The 19720-nt window shown below is 44.0% G+C and overlaps 1 protein-coding gene across 2 annotated transcripts in view; it reads right to left on the bottom strand.

Annotated features, from left to right (window-relative positions):
* ATP8B1 (ATPase phospholipid transporting 8B1) overlaps positions 1-19720 on the bottom strand; it is a 126016-nt gene that overhangs the window by 44113 nt on the left and 62183 nt on the right. For both annotated transcript variants that reach the window (XM_084778004.1, XM_084778005.1), the window contains exons 3-6: positions 7013-7110; positions 4573-4686; positions 2757-2855; positions 2581-2642 (exon numbers count right to left, since the gene is read on the bottom strand). In XM_084778004.1, the coding sequence (XP_084634130.1) occupies positions 2581-2642; positions 2757-2855; positions 4573-4686; positions 7013-7110 (373 nt within the window). The remainder of the gene's footprint in view (positions 1-2580; positions 2643-2756; positions 2856-4572; positions 4687-7012; positions 7111-19720) is intronic.

Here is a 19720-nt window from a genome sequence, read left to right as displayed (position 1 = left end):
CTATAGCCTTAAACTTACGCTATCATTTGTACTACGTACTATCTGAAACTCAATTGCCAGCAGCGGCGACTCAAACGTGTCACGACACTAGCCAACTGAAAAGTGTCTAAGTAGCTGGGCTAAGTCCTGCAGCATCAAACGTTCAGCTGAGACTTAATTCTTCATATAACAAATCAACAAACGCCATACCCCATTAGTATGAAAAGGCAACTTCATCCTTAATAAATGGTGAAATTATACTGATGCCCAAGATTTGTTCTAAAATGAATTTTTATGATTATCAGACAATGATTGATTTGTATGCATATTTTATACACCCACATACCCAAGCTTTCGTAAAAATTTCTCAGACCAAAAAAAAAGGAGCCCTGAATAGGAGAAGTTTCAGATGCCCTGTGGTAATGGCCTTGACAACCCAGTAAGCCGCTTTCTGAACACAGACATTTAGTTGCTATGTTTTCCTCCCATGTGCTCATAAACAACAGAAAACTGGAAATTTAAAATGCATTTTAAGTATCTGCTAATATCAAGTTGCTCAAATTTGTAAGAATTTAAATTCCCAGTGCCAGAACTTTTAAAACAAACTTGTCTTATTACTCCGTAAATGAAATCCTAAGGACTGGAGATGTGGCTGGGTGACAGAGTGCAGGGTTAGTCTACTGTCCTGACTTCAAGCTCCAGCACCAAAAACAATAATAAAAGTAACAAATAAACAAGAACAAAACAAAGTAAAAAGAAATTCATACTTAATTTTATATTAATTATTGCTTATTATTTAGAACTGTTTGCGTTGCTGGGTGTGGTGGCATATGCCTTTAATCCCAGAACCTGGGAGGCAGAGGCAGGTGGACCGTTGTGAGTTCGAGGCCAGCCTGGTCTACAAAGTGAGTCCAGGACAGCCAAGGCTACACAGAGAAACCCTGTCTTGAAAAACCAAACAAATAAAAAAATTAAAAAAGAAGTGTATGTGTTGATCCCAATTTACAAAGGGACACAGTGGTAACTTTATGTCCCAACTCTGGGTTCACGAAGAGGTCGTTCTGTTGAGCTGAGTGATGTGACAATTTTCCTGGAGAAGGCTTCTGGGCCCTACCTCACTGATACAGGCTTGATTGGCTGTTAAGAGCTGCCAGGGCCATAGGCCTGCAGGGGATGCTCCTCAGAGCCCGTGCGTGCTGTGCATGTGTGCACGCTTGCTTCTTAGGTGAGTACTTTGGTTTTCAGGCACAGCAGGCAGGCGCTGTGCTCTGAGCTCCCTCCCTAGCTTCAGGGCTGCTCACTACCAGTGTCACTGACGTACACTAAACAGGGAGGTGGGATAGCAAAGAACCTCACCCCCACTCACAATATTGACTCTAGGTGATACCACCAGTAACTTCCAGCCCAGAATCCATTCCTTTACAAGGGGAGGAGAGGAGAGGAGAGGAGAGGAGAGGAGAGGAGAGGAGAGAGAGAGAGAGAGAGAGAGAGAGAGAGAGAGAGAGAGAGAGAGAGAGAGAATGTGTGCTATGTCAACATTTATAACTTAGTGGCTTCTATTTTGAACTAAGTGTGGCGGATGTGTGGCTGTAAATTGGGTTATTTTCCTAATGGTGGACACATTAAACAGTCTTTTGAGTTGGGCTTTCATTCTTATTTTTAGCACTTGCCTTTGGAGTCCTTCCCTGAGGATCTTGCTCATAAAATAACTCATTACAGCTCCTTGAGTTGGTTGGCCTGGCTAGAGTTGACAATACTCTGTGTTCCTTGAACAAGAGTTTATTGAATCCTTTCTGCATGTTAGATGCAGGACACAGTCTGGGCCAGGAGGTGGGACACCTACACAAATAATCCTGATGCAATTCATAGCATAAAAAGATGGGCACTGAATGTCCTGAAAGTGGAGAGGTGGGAGAAATCACTTTAGGTGGCAAATTAGGAAAGGTATGGGGACACCCTATATGAGCAAATCCCCAAAGGGGACACATTTGGGAAGGGTGGAGGGAGAAGCCACACCCTGGAACAAGCAGACCTTGTAAGAGCTACATATTCTGGTGGCACAAGCCTTGTCACCAGCCCCATATATTCCAATTTGGGTACAGCTCCACAGCCCTGAAGGAGAGGTGACCTGTCTATCAGAGGTGACACTATTAAAATACTAATGTGCTTGAGTAGGTGCCTCAGTCACGACCTACATGCTTATCATCCCAGTACTAGGGAGGCAGAGAGAGGCAGACCCCTGGGCTCGCTTGCCAGCTAGTCTACCTTGAACTGGTGAGCCCCAGAACCTTGAGACGCATGATTTCCAAAAGGAAGTTAAATAACATCTGTGGAAAGACGCCCAACATTGACCTCTGGTACCATGTGCATATGCACTCATGACCACAAGTACCTGGCCCAGTGCACATGTCCACATGTCACATGAACACACACACACACACACACACACACACACACACACACACACACACACACACACACACACACACACACACCCCTAATGTGCCACAGACTTCCAGGCACTAGTAGTTATTTTTTTTTCAATACGCTTATAGACATATTTACACACGAAGTCTTTGTAGCAAAGTTAAAAACAGGTACCTGCCATCTTTAATGACTTCACACGTCCTGTTGTTGATTTCCTTGTCCATTTTATGGCGAGCCTTTGGGAGGAAGATGAGGAAGTATTATTTGGATCATCTCAATGTATAAGACATCAATGACAAATGTCAGTAGGGTCAGAGTGGTGATAAGAAAGTGGCTTGAGAAATCCTTACCACATCATCCACCAGGTCTTTGATTGCTGTGATGCCCAGCACCAGAAGTAGGGGTACAAGTGTCGTATACCATGCCAGGGTGGAGATTTGAGGAATTGCCTAAAAGAAAATGAAAAGCTTGTATACACACACGGCCCCACGGAAGCCTGACTAACCTACGGGTAGTGGGTACTTGATTTCAAGTTTGCCAGTTCCGATGTCGATCATTGAACAAGTAAGTCTACTGACTGGAGGGCACCGAGGAAAGGACATGTAAGCACCATTCCGAGGGCTCTCGCTTGCTTCTTGAACATGAAACAGTCTGGCGGACAGTGGCCCCAGAAATTATCTCCCTGTGGCTTTAACTAGACCTCAAGAGGGTTTGCATCATAACTACCCCAAAGTACTTGTAAAAATTCAGAGTGGGTGGAGTACGGAGGAAGCAGCCCTTGACTCTACACAGCAATGTGTTCGGGTAGTGGTTCCTGTGGGTCCCACAATGCAACAAAAGATGGCAATATGGATGGTTCCAGTGTTCAGCTCTATATACTCAGGCTCTCAGACTCTGGACAAGTTACCTCGCCACACTTAGCCTCAGTTCTTCTGGGTAAGATGAAGTCTGTGCTGGTGTTTACCTCATAGACAGCAAGTAAGCAGGCACACAGCCTGTCTACTGTTGTCACCCCAATGGGGACTGCTATGCCTTAAGAGAAGGCATATGGGCTGCAGCTATATCATGACCATGTGACTCTGTCTTTCTCCCTCTAGAAGGAGGATATGGGAAAGTCGCTCACTGGCTGCAGAGAAAGCTAATGGACTTGAAGTGCACATCTCTACACTTGCCCGGTGATACCCCCTTTCCTGACCAATCAGGTCTTCTGTCTCCCCACATCTGTTGAGTATCTACGTCTTCCTGCTCTCTCTTCTCCCCTTTCTATACTTTCTGCTCCACACACTCTACCTCCCTCTCAGACACATGGGCTACTATATTTTCAAGGCTTTATTAGTAAATCCCCGTGGATTGGATGTTTTCCAATCCAACTCTGGTGATAAAGAATCTGATAAAGCCAACTGACTATGTTATCTTTATAACCCACATATCAGGTGCCAAAGGTTGACGGTGAGCACTGACTGAAATGTGCGGAGCCCCTCGATTATAGCAACCGTTTCTATACAGATAAGAGTCTAATGCTCCAGATAGTTCTGTTCCTAATGTAAAACCAAGTCATGAGAATAACTTAGAAACTTTATGAACAAAAAGCATCCTTAAGGAAAAACAGGTGACTAAATTAAAAAAAAAAGGGGGGGGAACAAACACAAACAACAAAACCCTATTAATCTTAAAGTACAAATAGTTTTATAAAAAAAATCAGTTGTTTTTTTTTAACTTTAGGGATACAATTTTATTGCTCACGCCAGTATAAAAATCAAAACTTTAAAAACAGAATTAAATCATGTCTGTTGGTTCAGGCCTGTAATCCTAGCTACTAAGGAGGCTCCAGTGGAAAGGCTACACGTTCAAGGCCTGCCTGGGAAAATAGGTGAGACTTTGCCTCAAATTAAAACAGTGAAGAGAGCTGAAGGTGTAGCTCAATGGAGAGCATGTGTGAGATTTCAAGTTAAATCCCCCTCGTATCCAAAACAAAAATGAATACTAGAATCAGAATGGTTTTGCCTTCTGTTCCCTCTAAACACTGGCTGAGCTGGTTCACACATGAGGCACAGATCCCTTATGGAGATAACTCTGAAAAAAACAGAAAACGCCTTTGAGATTGCCTACTGGCTGCTTACCTGCCTACGTCACTGACTACAAACTCAAGGCATCAAAGGGCATTACCTGCAAGATAAGGAGAACCAGGAAATAGAAATTGGCTGCTCTCTTAAATTGCTCAAACAAATTCATGGGTAGAAAGGAAAATCCGTTGTACTTGTAGGTCTTAATTGCATTGTTCTGTTGGAAACAAAACATAACAAAAACCAACGAATTATTGTAAATGGTGTCACACACCAAGTAGACCAGCCTGCACAAGTCATTATCAAAACCCAGGGCCACAATTCTCCAAGCAGAAGGATGGTATTACAAGCTTTTAATTCTACCCAGGCATTCAATGATTTTAGAGTCTAAATCACAAGATACAGAGATCAGATTGTGACCTCATGGAATCTGCTGTCACATTTCTTGATCCATAGTACTTCTTAGGACTTGGGGCCAAGATGGATGCCAACATGGGCAGAACTGGAAAGTACCTTTTATTAAGGGAATATGAAGGCCACTGTGTCAGAAAAAGCAAAAGACATTTCTTGGAGGTTGATTGTATCCTCCAAAAAGTAGACTAAAGCCTCACTCTAATACCCATTAACAAGATCTTATTTGTCTATAAGGTCTCGGCAGATAAAAACAAGATACCTTCACAGTGGGTCAGGGGTTCTATGCTAATGACTGGCATCCTTATAGCAATGGTTGTAAGCCTGTGGGTCTCGATCCCTTTGGGAAGGGAGGGGGCATCAAAATCCCTTTCACAGGGGTTGCTTAAGACCATCGGAAAACACAGATATTTACATTACAATTCATAACAGTAGCAAAATTACAGTTATGAAGTAGCAATGAAAATGATTTTATGGCTGGAGATCACCACAATGTGAGGAATTATATATATATATATTAAATGGTCTCAGCATTAGGAAGTTTAAGAACCACTGCCTTTAGGAAGGGGTGTGTGTGTGTGGGGGGGTATTGGATACAGAGACACACTGGGAGAAGATAGAAGCAGGAATTTGAATGATGTGTTTACAAACTAAAGAATGCTAAGGATTGTGGGTAAGCACCAAATGTTGGGGCATGGGGATTCTCCGTATGGGACCTACTTTGTCAGCCCCTTGACTCTGGACTTCCAACTCCCTGAACTATTAGAAAATAATGTTCTGTTTCATAAGCCACACAGCTGTGGCACTCTGGTGACCCTAGCAGGATTGGAAAGCTATTCTAATCACTAATACCCATGTCTTTGGCTATCAAACTATTGAAACAATGGTCCCTAAGAATTTGAAATTGTCCAAATTCTCATGCTGGGAGAAGGAAGGTCTGAAACCTCGTACCAGCCTGAGGAGGGATTTCTCTCCTGGAAAGAGATTTCACACAGTTATGACAATTTGTCTGATCGAATTGTCGATCTGACTAGAGCCATCACGCTGATGGCCAGTGATGGGTTGTCAACATATTGACCGGGACAGTTTAATTACACATACCTCTCCTCCTCTGGTTAACCTTCACTTCATGGGAAGATCTGGAAGATGGACCTGGGAAGTCACTGGACTGTTTTCTTTGTTACTCTTCTCAATATGGCCACAGTGAGTAAATTCCTTGCTCTGCTTTTAAGTAATACTTCTCTCTCTCTCTCTCTCTCTCTCTCTCTCTCTCTCTCTCTCTCTCTCTCTCAATAGGCTTACTGGCTTTTATTTTATACATATGAATGTTTTGCTTGCATGTATGTATGTGTACAACTTGCATGCCTGGTCCTTGCAGAGGCCAGAAGAGGGTGCCATACTCCCAGGAACTGGAGTTATACTATAAATGGTTGTGAGTTACCATGTGGGTGCTGGGAACTGAACCATAGTCATCTGCAAGAGCAGACTGAGCCATTTCTCTAACCCCATATGTGTATGTGCTTTATCAGATTTTAAAGGAAATTATCATATTTTAAAGGAAAATATCTTTGCTATCTCTAAATCCATCCAAGGCAGAGTCAACTCATTATTTTCCAAAAAAGACTTCACTAACAAATCTTTTTTTAACATGAACTTTGCAGGGGAAGTTTCTACTGACATAATTCTACTTTGTTTCAAGTCACACCTACCAACCTTCAGAATAGTTAAACTTTAGTAAAAATGACATTCTATAGGATGAGGAGGGTTATTTTCTTTCTTTTCTTCTCCTCTGTTCCTCCTCCTCCTTCTCCTCCCTCCCTCCTCCTCCTCCTCCTCCTCCTCCTCCTCTTCTTCTTCTTTGGATTTTCAAGACAGGCTTTCTCTGTGTAGCCTTGACTATCTTAGACTTGCTTTGTTGAGCAGGCTGGCCTTGAACTCAAAAAGATCCACCTGCCTCTGCTTCCCTGACTACTGGGATTAAAGGCGAGTGCCACCCCGACCTGCTGAGGGAGGGTTATTAACAGACCCAGGCTAGTGATTACCTAGATGGAAGGCACTATTCAAAGCTGACAAACATGACAGCTACTAGGCAAACCTAGAGTATTACAAAAACAATTTTAGCATTAACTTACCGCATATTTGCTCTCCTTAATACAAAAGAACTTGGTGTTCATAAAATGAGGTTGCTCATGGAACTTTCGGTCATTTGCTTTGACTTGCCATGTGCAGTCTTTCAAAGGGAAAGAGAAAAGAATTGTCAGTAGGAGTGAGGGTCACTGGGAAAGGAATCAAAGTGAGGTCTGTAGAGCGGGCTCTAATCTACTATATACATGATGCCCTCTTCAAAGAAGCCATTGGGACGCTAGCAAGAAAGGAGGATGGTGTGAAGTTCGCTGTGGAAGACAGAAATTGACATCATAGAGCCTGGGGTGGAACCTGTGATGGGCAATCTCAATCGTCAATTTGAGCTGATACTGGGGTCTAGAATCGCACCAGAGACAGGGCTCTTGGCATGACTGTGTGGAATTAACTTGATTACATTAATTGATATGGGAGACCTACATTAACTGTGAACACCCCATATGGGCTCAGGTGGGAACCCGGATAAGGAGAAGAAAGGGAGCCTAACACAGGTGTTCATGCTTGCTGAATGGCTGCCTTATCCTCCTACTGCCGGGACTTTTCTGCCAGGATGGACTGTACCCGTGAACTGTGAGTAGAAATAAATTCTCCTTCCCCTTAGGGTCCTGTTGTTTAGGTAGCTTATCACAGCAACAGTAAAAGTAAAAAAAGATCCCAACCTCACAATCCTTGGAAAGAACCAAACCTGCCAACAGCTTACTCTCAGCCTTTCAGACCAAGAGCCCAGGAAAATACATGTCAGATGTTTAAGTTACTGTCTGTGGTCCTAGCAAGTGAATGCCCAGCTTGTGTCTTGGCCAGTTGCTCATGGACCATTAGCGTTCTAAAACAGCAATCTAAACAGAACGGAAACAAACCTGCCAAAGACCCAGAAGTTTACAGCTATATTAAAATTTCAATCCCATGGACTTGGTTTCTAATATTTACATTACTTTAAGCAGTTAGTGAATGAATAAACTGCAAATAAGGGTATCACCAGCTGAGCCCACACCTCTGAATCATAATCTTGGGCTGCCGTTGGGCATGCCATCCCTTAGTGACAAGCCTGTCATCTTTCCAAGTTCATTTCATGCTGCTGTGATATCTGAATTCCAGGGAACTTTAGAAAGTTCATAGTATCTCTGCTGCTGAGGAGAGCGTTTCTTGTCCAAAGAGGTCTCCTTAAACACCTCTCATGTCCACCACACCATGCTGCTAACTTGATTTTCCCTAGGGTCCACTGTAGGGTTCCCTGTCCACTCGGCAACATTCCCCAAATCTGAGTCCTGTACTGTATATTAAAAGAGAAAGATATGCGAGTAACAAGCATACGTACATCCATTTCTCTGTGCTCTTGGCTGCAGATGTGACTTGACTAGTTGTTTTAAGTTCCTGTCACTGTTTTGTTTTTGGTTTTTTTGTTGTTGCTGTTGTTCGTTTGTTTGAGTTTCCTGCTATGATGGATTGTAACCTGGAGTTGTAAGCTAATATAAATCACATATTTGATCTCCTTAATACAAAAATAACTTTATGTTGATAGCATGAGGTTGGGTGTAGAGTTTTTGTTTTGTTTTATTTTTGGTTTTTTGAAACGAGGTGTAGCCTTGGCTGTCCTGGATTTGCTTGTAGACCAGGCTGGCCTCGAACTTACAGAGATCTTCTTGCCTCTGCCTCCCGAGTGCTGTGATTAAAGGTGTGTGCCACCACACTCAGCTGATTGTAGAACTTTCAATAATTTGTTTTGTCTTACCATGTGTAATCTTTAAAAGCAAAAGAGAAAATGTACATAGAAACCCATGTCATGGCTTTGTGTCAGAGTATTTTTGATCCCAGCAATGTAAAAACAGGGCACCAACCTTTCCCACCCTGTAACCAATGTCATATTTCTAAGCCAGCTTGGTGTGCCGGGTAGATGCTATCCTAATCTCCCTGGATTCCTGTAGCTGTAGGACTCTTCACACCTTTGCTACAAATACAGACATGTCCATGGGTGACCACAGATGGAATGGCCTAAATTCCAATGTGGTCCTTCATGGTAGCCTCATGAAATATATGTATTTCCCCCCTGTAGCCCAGGATATTTTTCCACTTCCCCCCTGTAGCCCAGGATATCTTTCCACTTCCCCCCTGTAGCCCAGGATATCTTTCCACTTGCCTGCAGGGCTACACAGAGACACAGGAAGGAGCTAGTGAGAAGCTTCTTGGATAGTTGATGTTTCTCATATTCATAGCCAAACGCCAGTGCCCATCAGGAAGGCATGCCCAATGCCAACCCAGAACCATGACTCAGAAGTGTGGGGTTAGCTGGTGGGTGCCCTTCTTTGCAGTTTATTCATTCATTAAACATTTAAAGCAACGTACATGTTGGAGACCAAATCTTTTATAAACTTCAAGTCACACTCTGACATTGTTGGAGACTTGTGGCTGCCTCCCCTCCAACACCCCAGCTTAGTCATGCTCAGCATAGCCAATGGCTGGTTGAACCAATGACACGACTTCCAACAGTAGACTTAAGGACCATGTTCCCTTGTGGCCTAACTTGTACATTGATCATGCCTGATTGTTCCAATATGGATAGCGCTGCTCGGACACTGGCGGCTCCATGATTGTAGCCATCCCTCTAGGACACTGTCCCCTCTGAACATGCTGAACAAGCCAGTGTACCACTCATTGACAGGGGTCCTTTGGCTTCTCTGTCACTGAATCTTGGAAATCACAATCCTTAAGTAGAAGGGGTGAATGTCACTAGCCATCACATTCCAGAATAGTTGCCCCAGTCTAAACCTCATTTATATGGCAGCCTTTAACTTTTAAAGTCTTCTGTGACCATCCCTTTGTCAGTACCACTCCCAAGGCACACCCTTTATTCTATCTTCTGCCTGCTGCCCCTTTGCCAAGGACCACTCCATGGGTCTTCAACTGGTGGAGCTGACCCTGTCCCTAGAGCAGAGGCAGAAATCTGCTTTAAGACATAAGGAATGAAGATGTGCTCATGAGGACAGGCAGAAGTCAGTCCCTTCTTCACACTTACCCTACATTGTGGCCAGGCCACTCACAGGGACAGCAGTGACCACTGCTGTTCTATCCACACCTTATCATGGGTATAGCATCCTTCTCCCTGCCCTGACTGGTTCCGAGGAGAGCCTTGGGCATGCCAACTTTATCCTTGAATTCCTCACAAGTCCTCCAATGTGTCTGGAACATTATAGTACCAAAAGTATCTACAGAATGGACTGGAAATGCTAAATTCATAGTTCAGCTTGCTCCCTTTCTGTATCAGTTGGTGCCCTATTGCTGAAACCCAGCACCTGGTGGGAATTTAGGCTCAAGGGACCTTCCAACATTCATTTAGCAATGAAGCTGAATCTCCTGTGTTTTGTCTTGTTCCTCCACTCTGGGCTTCTACTTCCCTATAGTATGTCAGCTTTGTAGATAGCATGCTCCATACTACATGTATCCATGAAGATAACATGTTCACATATGTGCCAAGCGTGGTGCTTAGTGGTTAATATCTTTATTGTATAGCTCAGAACACTGAGCCATTAAGCAGGATCAGTAAGATGAGTGTTGGCATAAGACTTAGAATCTAGCTGGTCTGTCTGAGCTCCAAGTGTAGCCTGCCCTCCACCTCACTGTGCTGGCACACAATCTCCATAGCACTCTGGCCAGCAAGAGCCAAGTTAAGAAGATCACATATGAGAACAGAATCACCTTTCCTCTGTTACCCCAAGGGCCACGCTTGCTCTCCCACTATGGAGGTGCAAATGTCTTGCTGCCATGAAAGTGTAAAACAGGGATGTCATCAGTTAGGAGTTAGGCCACAGGCAGCATCCCTAGGCATTGAATTGCTCATCCACCCGCAGGGAGATGACCTTCCCTTGAGTGACACAAAAGTGGGTAGGCCAAGTTTTGATGAAACTGACAAGTGTAGCATGCCACTTTGGAAGGGGGAATAGAGAAAAGGGAATTCATGAGTAAGGGATTGTAAAAACGATCAGTCCCGTGGCAATTGTAGAAACTGAAGCCACATTTACGAGAATACTTCATCTGTTTAAGTGACTCACTTTTCATCTTCCTACTCTTTAGGAAACACAGATACTACTGTAAGAGATCAAGTGCAGTCGGCCGGAGAATGCAAATAATGAGCCTGATTATATTTTTAGAATCACAATACCATTACCGAGCGTCTCCTTGCGTGGTTCGGCTGCCACTCATCAAGGTAATCGTAAGTGTTGTGTTATGACAAGTGGAAATGTTCCTGGCATCTTTCAAGCTCAAGAGCAATTTCATCAAAAGGAAAAATGGAAGTGGAAAGCACAAAAACAAGCCATGAGTACTGTGATAAGATCTGCAATCAGAATACTTCTTTCCCACCCAAAGGAGAACTCTAAGGGGAAACTAGCTTTAAAAAGACACTTCTTAGGAGAATCTGGACTCCTTTCTATTTTGTGACAGTTGGCAGAAAATGTATCTGACTTTTATTATTTTTTAAAGATCTATTAATTTTTTTATTATGTGTGTATTGGTGTTTGCCTAGATGTGTGTGTATGCACCACATGCATGCCTGGTCCCCATAGAGGCTAGAAGGGGCCATTGGACATCCTGGAACTGGAGTTACTGACAGTTGGAAACCGCCATGTGGATGTTTCAGATCAAACCAGGGATCCCTGCAAGAGCAGAGAGTGCTCTAAACTGTTGACCCATCTCTCTAGCCCCTATTATTTTATTCTTTAAGATGGGGGTGGGGGGGTGGGCGGGGCAGGTCTTACTACATAGCCAAGCTGGCTAGGAGCTCCTTATCTTCCCGACTCAATCCCCTGAGTGCTAGGCTAGGGTGCTATGGACCACATCCAGCGACATGAGCTTTTAAGGTTTTATCTGAGGTCAGTGATGATGTGACACAGCCCATGCACTGGCATGCCAAAGCACTGCTCATAATACTGCACTACATTTCAGGAAGGGAAGAAAACTGGACAGAATTCCCAGAGAAGAAAGAAATGGTCAGTGTGAAGGATTGAAACTCAGAAACACTCAGGAGGAGCTTTGTACGGGGTGGGGCATGCCTGCAGCTACAGCAGTTACCAGGGACCCTAGAGCAAGGAGAGAAAAAGTTACCAGCTAGGGGCTGGAGGGATGGCTCAGCAGTTAAGAGCACTGGATGCTCTTGCAAAGGACCTGAGTTTGGTTTCCAGAAGTCACATAAGGGTTCACAACCATGCATAACTTTAATTCCAGGGAACCCAAAGTCACCCTCTGACCTCTGTGGGCACCAGACATATATATGCTACACATACATACTCGCACAACCATAGGCATGAAATAAAATAGATAAATCTTAAAAAAAAAAAAGTTATAGGCCAGTTAGCCTGGGCTATACAGTGATACCCTGTTTTAAAAACAAAAACAGCAATGCAGTGGTAGAGCCTGCCTTTAATCCTAGCACTCAGGAGGCAGAGGCAGGTAGAGCTCTGGGAGTTCGAGACTAGCCTGGTATCCATAGTGAGTTCCAGGACAGCCAGGCTGCAAACAGAAACCCTGCCTCAAAAAACAAAAACCCAAAGAAAACAAAACCAATTTCGAACCCCTACCCAGACTAGCCGATGGACAGGACAGTCTCCACCATTAAGTGGAGAAGGAGATCTGACTTTCACACAAACTCTGGTGCCCCATATTTGACCATGTCCCATGGATGGGGAGGCCTGGTGGCACTCAGAGGAAGGATAATAAGTCACCAAGGAGAGACTCAATACCCTATGAGCATATACAGGGGGAGGAGGTCCCGCTCAGTCACAGACATGGGGGGGGGGAAGCGGGAGGGAGGGAGGAATGGGAGGATACAAGGGATGGGCTAACAACTGAGATGTAATATTAATAAATTAATCAAAACAAAAACAAAAGCAAACAGCAACAAAATCCCAAGCAAGCAAAACAAAACACCAACAATGAAACAGGAGCAGACAAGCCTAGGAGGAAAGAATAAGCCATTCTGTGAGTAAGCTCAGCTTAATGAAGTTTCCTGCTGTCCTATAGAGTGCCAGTCCCCTTCTATAATGAAGGCCTTGGCACTCGGGTCAGGAACTTAGTCCTATCACTTGTACCCTCCTCTAGTCTGTTTTCATTTGTATGTCTTAAACAAAGGGCAACGTCTTACTCCATGTACACGCAGTGAGGCATGCCAGAGCTGCATCTGGTCTCTTCATTTTATGTGTACGATAGCTTGAGGGGCCTGGAGAAAGTGTCCCGTGTGTCTGTATCTGAGGTTCAGCCACAAGAATCCCTCAACTGCCTATAGTCAAGGCTCTTGTCTGACCTGTATGCACAAGCAATTGCTGTCTCTTCATCTTTGGAGCTCTGAATGGTATTACAACCAAAGACCATAAAAAGACGTGCAGATGGCAGTCTACAGTCAAATCTACTTACAGAAAACCCTTAAAATATCTCTATTCCAATACCCTTAATGAATAAATCAACTTTTTAATTCAATGCTAGCTTTTGCAAAATTAATGTGACAATGAGAATTTTAAAAAATTATAGTAATCAGAGAAGTTCTCAGAGATTAAAAGCATTTGTTGAGGGACTGGAGAGATGGCTTAGCAGTTAGGAGTACTGGCTGTTCTTCCCAAAGATCCAGACTCAATTCTCAGCACCCACATGGCTCTGTTTGTAACTCCAGTGCCAGGGGATCTGACACCCTCACACAGATATATATATTTATGCAAAAACAATGAATATAAAAGTAAATAAACCTGAGGGGGGGGAAGCATTTAATGCCAGCACTAGAGAGACAGGCAGGTAGATTGCTGTGAGTGAGGCCAGTCTAGTCTACAAAGAGAGTCCAGGACAGGCAAGGCTAAACAGAGAAACTCTGTCTTGGAGGGGAGAAAAAGTGCTTGTTCCTGCAAGGGCCTGAGTTTGGTCCCTAGTACCCCCAGGTGACTTACAGGCATCTGTAACTACAGTTCTAGGTGATCTGACGACTTCTTCTCACTTTGTAGGCACTGAATGAACATGGCACTCATACATACATGTAAGTTCATGTGCTCATACATATAAAATTTTTGAAAAACTCAGAGAACACTTATTAATGTGGGTTGAAATGCTGTGCTAACATGCATGCCTTTAGCACTTGGGGTGTTTACCTTTTGGACACATTTTGTTATACCAAATAGTATATTTACACCAAAATAGTAATTTGCAATCAAAGAAAACACCTTGTCCCATTTTCTAGAATAGGAATATTGACAAAATAAAGAGAAGAAATTATAAATTGAAGAGAAACAACCTCAAAAATAGATCTTTAACATATAGTCCTGTAGTTGGATGCTAGACAGATAATCAACCAGAGTTGTGGCTACAAACCAACCAGGCACCTGTCTGGGATGCGTGTCACAGCAGCCGCATGTGGATCAGTGTCACTCCACACTCTGCTAAATGCTTGCTGTCATTGATGCATCTAAGGACAGCTACGTGATGTCCAGGGCGTTCTCACAGATGTCAAGTGCTTTGATCAGTGCCATCTGGCCAAGGAAGTCAGCATGGCTGAGTCCCCATCCCCTTAACTGCTTTGAATTCTCATTTACAAAGCCACCAAAGAGGAGGAGCCAAATCATCCCAGAGAGACATGGGTACAGGACACAGGCAGGTAAGTCACACAGACACAAAACATAAACAGTTCTTTCACAGAGAAGATACCGAGTGTCATCAAAGAAAAATGCAGTGTTCATAGAAGTAGCATTTTTAAAAAATTTTATAATGCCAAAATTCTGGCAAAGTGTAAAGAATCTCATGGCACTCTGAGTTAAAAAGTAAAGGACTGGGTCCTCTGGACAGCCTCTGTGGAGAGCAGTTTGACCATGTCTCAAAAGTTACATCGTCATGGATGCTGACTTCTAAGACTAACCCTGCATGTGTGCACTGCTCTGCAAGGTAGAGATGCGTGGTGCAGAACTTCTCAACACAGTCAGGTTTTCCAAGGATTAGGAATAAGCTAAACGCCTCCTAGGAGCAGTTGGTTAAACATTCACAAAACGAAAGCCTAAGTTGAGAGAAAAAAGCAAAACAAAACAAATGAGGTGGCTTTACATGGATGGCAGGGAAATTTTCCCCATCACATGGCCAACTGACAACTGACAAAGGCAGACGGCATCTGCTACCGTATGCTTCCAGCTAGCAGGTGCACAGAAGCAATACATGGTGTGGCTGCACGCCCACACATATCCCTGGCTACACAAAGCAAAAGGTATGTAACAGTTTGTGCATATCCATATGCGCACTACACACCTCTAGAAGGAGCTATGAGAAACTAGGAAGAGCAAGTTTCTTTTCAGAAAAGGAAGATTCATGACTGAGGAAGAGTCAGGGAAGGGAGAGTTTATTTTCACTCTCTACCCATGCAAATTAGATTCATTTGCATATATTATCATTAAAAATATGCTTATGGTTCTATTCTTTCAACTTGTGTAGCCATGGAAATAAGTATAAATATACCTTAAAATACTTTTGAATAAGAATACACATTTTATAGCTCTACACCGATAAGCACAAAGTTCAAAAGCATACAGAGCTAAGCTACACTATCTAAAGACATGGGTTCAGATAGAAAAAGAAAAAAAAAAAACAAAGAAAAGAAAAGAAGTTGTGGCTATGAAAATAAGGGTGGGGCCAGAACGATGGCTCAGAGGACAAAGACGCTTGCTGCCAAGCATGACCACCTGAGTTTGATCCCCAGGCCCACATGGTAAGAGAACTGACTCCTACACACTGTCCTCTGATCATCACACATGGGCCATGGCACACATGCACTCACACGCCTACACACACACACACACACACACACACACACACACACACACACACACACCATACCCCAAATACAAACGGATAAATAATTTGATACTTTAATAAAAGTGCTTTAAAGAAAAGAAGGATGGAGGTTTGTTTTGAGCACACAATTAAATTAAAGAAATTAAAATTCTCCAGGCTATCAGCCATATGCTCATGCTTGATATAGAGACAGTTCCACATGTTCATGAAATAACTATTTAGCAGGGTATTTGCGTTCTCTGTGGTTTTTAGAATTGTAAAATACATGAAAACAATGACACCAAAGCCAGATGTGCACCCCGTGTTGTTGGCTTATAATCCCAGAACTCGAGCGGCAGAGGCATAACCAAAGGCAGAGGGATGGCTGCAGGTTTAAGTGCAGCCAGGTCTACCATCTAGTTAGCAAGTGTGGATATGGAGTGAGACATCTGTAGATCAAGCTTAACCTCAACCTCCACAAACCCAACTACCCAGCCAGAGCAGGGAACACAGAGATGCCTAAATACCCAGACAATGAGATGGCCATGTACTAAATGTAATGGTGGACACTTGGTGGCATGGGAAGTCTAGTCCAGCCAGGGTCTGGTGGAAACATGTTTGGAATAGACGCTCCTTGTATTGACTATTGTGTTTCCGGTTTTGCTTTTGTCTTTTTGAGGTGGGGGAGTCTTGTAAAATAATATAAACATTTTTTCTATTATCTCCCAAATAATGACATGGAGACCTATTAGATTTATTAATAAGCTTTAAAGCATGACATTGATCTGGTCTAACCTGTCTATACTAGTTCCTAGACCCGTGTTACTTGTCATCTTTGTCTCGCCTTGGCTGCTTCTGCTCTATCTGACTGGTCTGTGCTCATGGCAACCTCCTCCCCTCTCCCCCTTCTTCCTTCTTCTCTGGTCCTGCCTCCTGCCTTCTCTGATCAGCTATAGGCCGATCAGCTTCTTTATTAACCAGTCAGGGATGATGGAGAACAATTTCTACACAATACTGAGATTCTTCATAGAAATGGCAATGCCCACATGCAGACTGAACCCAGATCTCAGGACCTAGAAATCAGCATCTGGATACACAGTGCCCAGGGCCATCCCTCAACAGGCTCTTTCCACATTGGCCAGGCTGATTTTGAGTTTATCACTGTTCCATCTTAGCCTCCGGACTACATGAGGCAACGGTCCAGGACTGCATGATTCTTAGAAGCTCATAAACATGCCGGTAGAGGAAGCGGAGAAAGGTCCACGGGGCATTTCATGGAAACAGGATGTTATTAGCAAGAACACAAAGGTGAACAGCCTGGCTCACATGTGAAAGGCTGGGTACTGTAGGACCACAGAGTGGCTCCCAGGAGGAAAAGACAGGCAGCTAGAACCCCGAAGGTGGTGGGGCCTGGGACTCCATGGCAACACATCATCAGAGGGTTTTAGAGGGAACACCAACATGGTCCAATTGAACTTTACATCAGGATATATTTGAAAGGAACAAGACAAGTGGCAGAAGACCAGGGCTGTCATTAAAGGATGCGTGAACAAGGCCCAAGCAGAGCTATGGTCTTAGAAACAGAGAGGAAACAGCTTCAAGAGCTATCTTGCTCTTTCCTGCAATGAAACCAAGAAGAATTAAAAATAAAAACGGGGGTGGGGGGAAGTAACCCAAGACAAATTAGACTCACAGGCCCAGCCAGCATGCAGCCTTGGAAAGGTGGAAAGTCTCTCAACACAAAACCCTACACTTAAATATTAAAGCATGATGTAGTTCTCTCTCTCTCTCTCTCTCTCTCTCTCTCTCTCTCTCTCTCTCTCTCTCTCTCTGTGCATGTGTGTCTGTGTGTGTATGTCTGTGTATCTGTATACGTGTGTGCCTATATGTCTGTGTGTCTGTGTGTGTATATGTGTATGTGTGTTTGTCTGCATGTGTGTGCTTCTGTGTGTTTGTGCGTGTGTGTATGTGTTTTTAAAAAAAACAGCTAGATTGTGCGGATTTAGAGCATGAGCTTTGGTATTGATGTCATCTATGGCCACATTGTCCTGTGTCCTGTAAGATTCCAGAAGCAGAGCAGGTCCAGGCATGGTTAGTAACCCAATGGGAGGTGACAGTATCAAAGGGTTAGACAGACCTGGGGCCAGTGCCATGTCTCAGCAGGTAAAGGTCCTCATCTGATGGCCTGAGTTCTATCCCAGGGCGCACAGGTGGAAGGAGAAAACCAACCCTCACACGCTGTCCTCTGACTTATGCACACACACACAAACACATACACACACAAAGACTTTTTTTTTTTTAAAGAAATGGATCTGCCTGATTGAGTGTGGGGAGAGGGACCTAGTTGAGGGGTTGTGCTGAACTGAAAACATCTGTGAGACCTGTGAATGGGAAGAGCTGGTAAGGAGGGTAGACACAGTCAGCTATAGGCACAGACGTGCTGCTGCTGAGGGCAGGAATGCTGGAGGAGGAAGGTCCTTGTCTTGGCCTTAAAAGAGAGACAGGTTAGCTGTCCGTGTTGGCTTCCCCATGATCAGAAAAGGAAAGTCAAGCAGACAGCATGAAATTTCCACTTGTGAATGTAGAAAGAAAGAAAGAAAGAAAGAAAGAAAGAAAGAAAGAAAGAAAGAAAGAAAAAGTGTCTGATTTAGTGCATCGTTTCCTCAGATCTCCGTGTTTGAGTGGGCTGGATTTAACTGTATTTGAGATATGAATACAACTTGATTAATAGGTCCTCTACGCTCCCACATCTCCAGTTACAGATCTTTCATGCAGGTGTCCTTGTCAGCAAGTGTCCGGCTGTACTGGTTTCCATGAATGTTATATCCAGCTTAAATTCTGCCAAGAGCAGAGACATATCTTCCACTCACTAGTAACACTCCACTTTAAACCCTGCGTACCTATTGAATATTAAATATTCACCCTAAATACTGCCCACCCAAGTACTGTCTGCTAATGGCCATTTTGGTCTTGAAAAGAATCAGAGAAAAGTTCCAAGTCAGAAGAAAGTTTGAAAGAAACACAGTCAAGGGATGGAGAGGTAGCACAGTGGTTAGGAGCACTGGCTACTCTTCCAGAGAACCCAGGTTCAATTCCCAGCACCCACATGGCAGCTCACAGCTGTCTGTGACTTGAAGATCTGACACACACACACACACACACACACACACACACACACACACACGCACACAGTCAATTGCTATTATTTTTTGAGAGGGGTCTCACTTTGTATGCTAGCCTGGAGCTCGCTGTGTACACCAGGCAGGCTTTGAACTTAGTGAGATCCTTCCCCCTCTGTCTCCTGAGTGCTAGGACTAACGGTGTTTGCCACCACGCCTGGCCTATAGCTTCATATTTTTGAACACAGAGAAGAAACCAGCCAGTCAAGTGGCTGGCTACAAAGTAATGAATGAAGCTGCCAGCTGTGGGTAACCTGATCATCCAGGAAGGAAGAGATGACCAAGCCACACCAAGGGACAGGAGAACCGGCTGGCGAGGATTCTGTGTACAGTACAATATTTCTCTATGATAAGAGCAGCAGGAAGAGGGAACAGCATGGCCACAGAGAGGCAGCCATGGAGCGGGGCTACTGCTTATTCTGTGCTATTATTTACACCCTGAGAAGCTCCCAAGGCCTTCAGGATAGCATTTACAGTAATCAAACACAGCTGCTGGACCCCCGATCCCCATCACTCAAGTTTCAAGGATTCCACTCAGTACCGAGAACCCTAGCGCCTCTGAGCTCTTCTGAGCTCCTCTTCACTCACTGGCAGTCTCTGCTGCCTCATTCTGGGGCATGCTGGGAGCCAGTCACCTGCCTCAGTCAGGTGAACTCATCTCCAGGAAGCCTTTGGTACACAGACTTTTCTCTGGCACACCCCAATTTGGTCCCTGTGCTGACGTACCCTGACATACCC

The sequence above is a fragment of the Acomys minous genome (genome assembly GCF_964271855.1).
Source record: "Acomys minous genome assembly, chromosome: 4".
Lineage (NCBI taxonomy): Eukaryota > Metazoa > Chordata > Mammalia > Rodentia > Muridae > Acomys > Acomys minous.
The sequence above is the reverse complement of the archived record's forward strand: the minus strand, read 5'-3'. Positions and strand labels throughout refer to the sequence as shown.